At 42.7% G+C, this 2361-nt stretch overlaps 1 protein-coding gene across 1 annotated transcript; it reads left to right on the forward strand.

Moving 5' to 3' along the window:
• The first annotated feature begins 401 nt into the window (after positions 1-401).
• LOC149261309 (aquaporin TIP2-1-like) lies at positions 402-1784 on the forward strand. The gene is made up of 3 exons (XM_089381547.1): positions 402-819; positions 923-1173; positions 1254-1784. The coding sequence occupies exons 1-3, from the start codon at positions 687-689 to the stop codon at positions 1626-1628; spliced, it is 759 nt and encodes a 252-aa protein (XP_089237673.1). The 5' UTR covers positions 402-686; the 3' UTR covers positions 1629-1784.
• Positions 1785-2361: the final 577 nt, after the last annotated feature.

A 2361-nucleotide genomic window follows, 5' to 3' on the forward strand; every position in this document is an offset into this window, starting at 1 on the left:
CCACAGTGAAAATAGTACAAAGAGTACCCGCCACGGACCGTGCCTCGTAGCATTGTTCAGTGACAGTTAACAATTATCTTTAAACATTACCCTATACACACACTACTTGAGTGAGTTTAAACATGAAGTATTCATATATACAGGGCCCTCTTTTCTTAATGTGGTTGTATTTGAATTTTCTGGGAGTTAGCATGCTTTATGATAATGGTGGACGGTCAGGGCGGCCAGGTCGGTGGTTAGGTGCCCAATCATGTCTAGCGACCTACCAAGTTGTTTGAGTTATTCCTCGGATCAGCGCAAGACACTGCATTGTAATTGGACCTATAATAACTACGAATATTCTATTAAGAATGTTATAGATTCCAGGCGAGTGGTGCGTGATATGGAGCATTATCATCCTGCGATACGATAATCAGAAATTTACAACGTATGAAATGCATACTGTGTCACCTGTCATACCATGGACGGCGCCTCACGGCACTGTTTCATGACAGCGACGTGTAGTGGCAGAAAGCTGCCTTGATTCCTAGTTACTGACGGACTCTTGGACTTGACTCGCTTGGATTGGTATATAACAGGAAACAAGCCACGCATTTTACAATAATCAATAGCAAGTGAGAAATTCAGTGGGTATTGCTTGTTTAATTCTGCGTCTCTGTTGAGATTGGTCATTTGGGTTGAGCAGTATGGGGCGTGTGGAGATAGCATTCGGCAGCTTTGGCGATGCGTTCAAGTTTGAAGCGTTGAGGTCATATGTTGCAGAGTTTATCTCCACTTTGCTCTTCGTTTTTGCCGGTGTCGGATCTGTCATGGCTTACGGTTCGTTCTCTTCTCTTCTCTATTACGCTTCTTTTCTTGCACCCCTCTGAGCGAAATTCGAAAAGTTTGTGATCATGTGTTTTTGTGAATATGATGCGTGCAGATAAGTTGACATCGGATGCATCTCTGAGTCCGGCGGGCCTGGTAGGGGTGGGATTGGCTCACGCCCTCGCGCTCTTTGTGGCTGTCTCTATCGCGGCAAACATTTCCGGTGGTCATGTCAACCCGGCTGTCACTTTCGGGCTTACCCTAGGGGGCCACATCACGCTCCTCCGCGGCGTTTTCTATTGGATCGCTCAGCTCCTCAGCTCCATCGTTGCCTGCCTCCTCTTGAAGTTCACCACCGGCGGTTTGGTAAGCCGCACGAAATAATGTCATCATATATAGTTTTGATACTAATTCATAATGATAACAATTTATTGGTTGAAATGCAGACGACACCCATTCACTCGGTGGCGTCGGGCATGAGCACCGGCGAGGGCGTGGTGATGGAGATCGTTATCACATTCGCTCTCGTCTACACCGTCTACGCCACCGCAGCCGACCCCAAGAAAGGCGACCTGGGCACCATAGCTCCAATTGCCATTGGCTTCATCGTGGGCGCGAACATCTTGGCTGCTGGCCCCTTCTCTGGCGGCTCCATGAACCCTGCCCGCTCCTTCGGTCCTGCTGTTGTGAGCGGAGACTTCACCGACAATTGGGTATACTGGGTGGGCCCCCTGATCGGAGGCGGCCTCGCCGGTATCGTCTATGGAGGCATCTTCATTGGGGACGACTCGCACGTCCCCCTCCCCGCTTCCGATTTCTGAGATGAGAACAGAGTAGACAAGCCGAAGAATTCAACTAAAATCAATGGGCAGACTTTGATGATCCATGGGTCAAGACAGTCTGTAAAATTACTTATTATTGATTGTTTATTTTAAAGATGTGAGTATTTTCCAGAGCAAATAAGAATATTTTTCAGAGCGGAGAACCATATCATCTAAATTTTCTATGGTCGTTCGTATATTTCTTCATTAAATTGGTCTATATTTTTTCATTCAATTTTTTTAATATTGAAATGACTATGCAAAGGGAAGCCCTCATCCCACAATTTTAAACTTTGATCCATACGGGTTATTAACTAAATCAATTTTGATTTTACAATAAATTTTATCCGAATAAGAAAAGGTGTTAAAATTTTATCCGATTAATCAAATGAGAAAAACTTCAGAACTTTTCTTTATCATATAAATAAATACTTTGATCCATACGGGTTTTTAACTAAATCAATTTATCCGAATAAGAAAAGGTTTTCAAATTTTATCCGATTAATCAAATGACAAAAACTTCAGAACTTTTCTTTATCATATAAATAAATAAGGAAAGATGTCTGATTTTTTTAATGGTAATTTAATGTAAATGATTTCTCTAAAGAATCACAAGTGATCAAATAAAAAAGAAAGGAATAGACGTGATAATGGACGGATTGCAAAAGATTTTCCTCCATTTTCAGGTTTTGCACTTCTCATAAGAATGGACATAAACTGCTCGGAAAAGAAG

The sequence above is a fragment of the Pinus tabuliformis genome, chromosome 6 (genome assembly GCF_031772625.1).
Source record: "Pinus tabuliformis cultivar Carrire ecotype Pingquan chromosome 6, CPIR1, whole genome shotgun sequence".
NCBI classification, from domain to species: Eukaryota; Viridiplantae; Streptophyta; class Pinopsida; order Pinales; family Pinaceae; genus Pinus; species Pinus tabuliformis.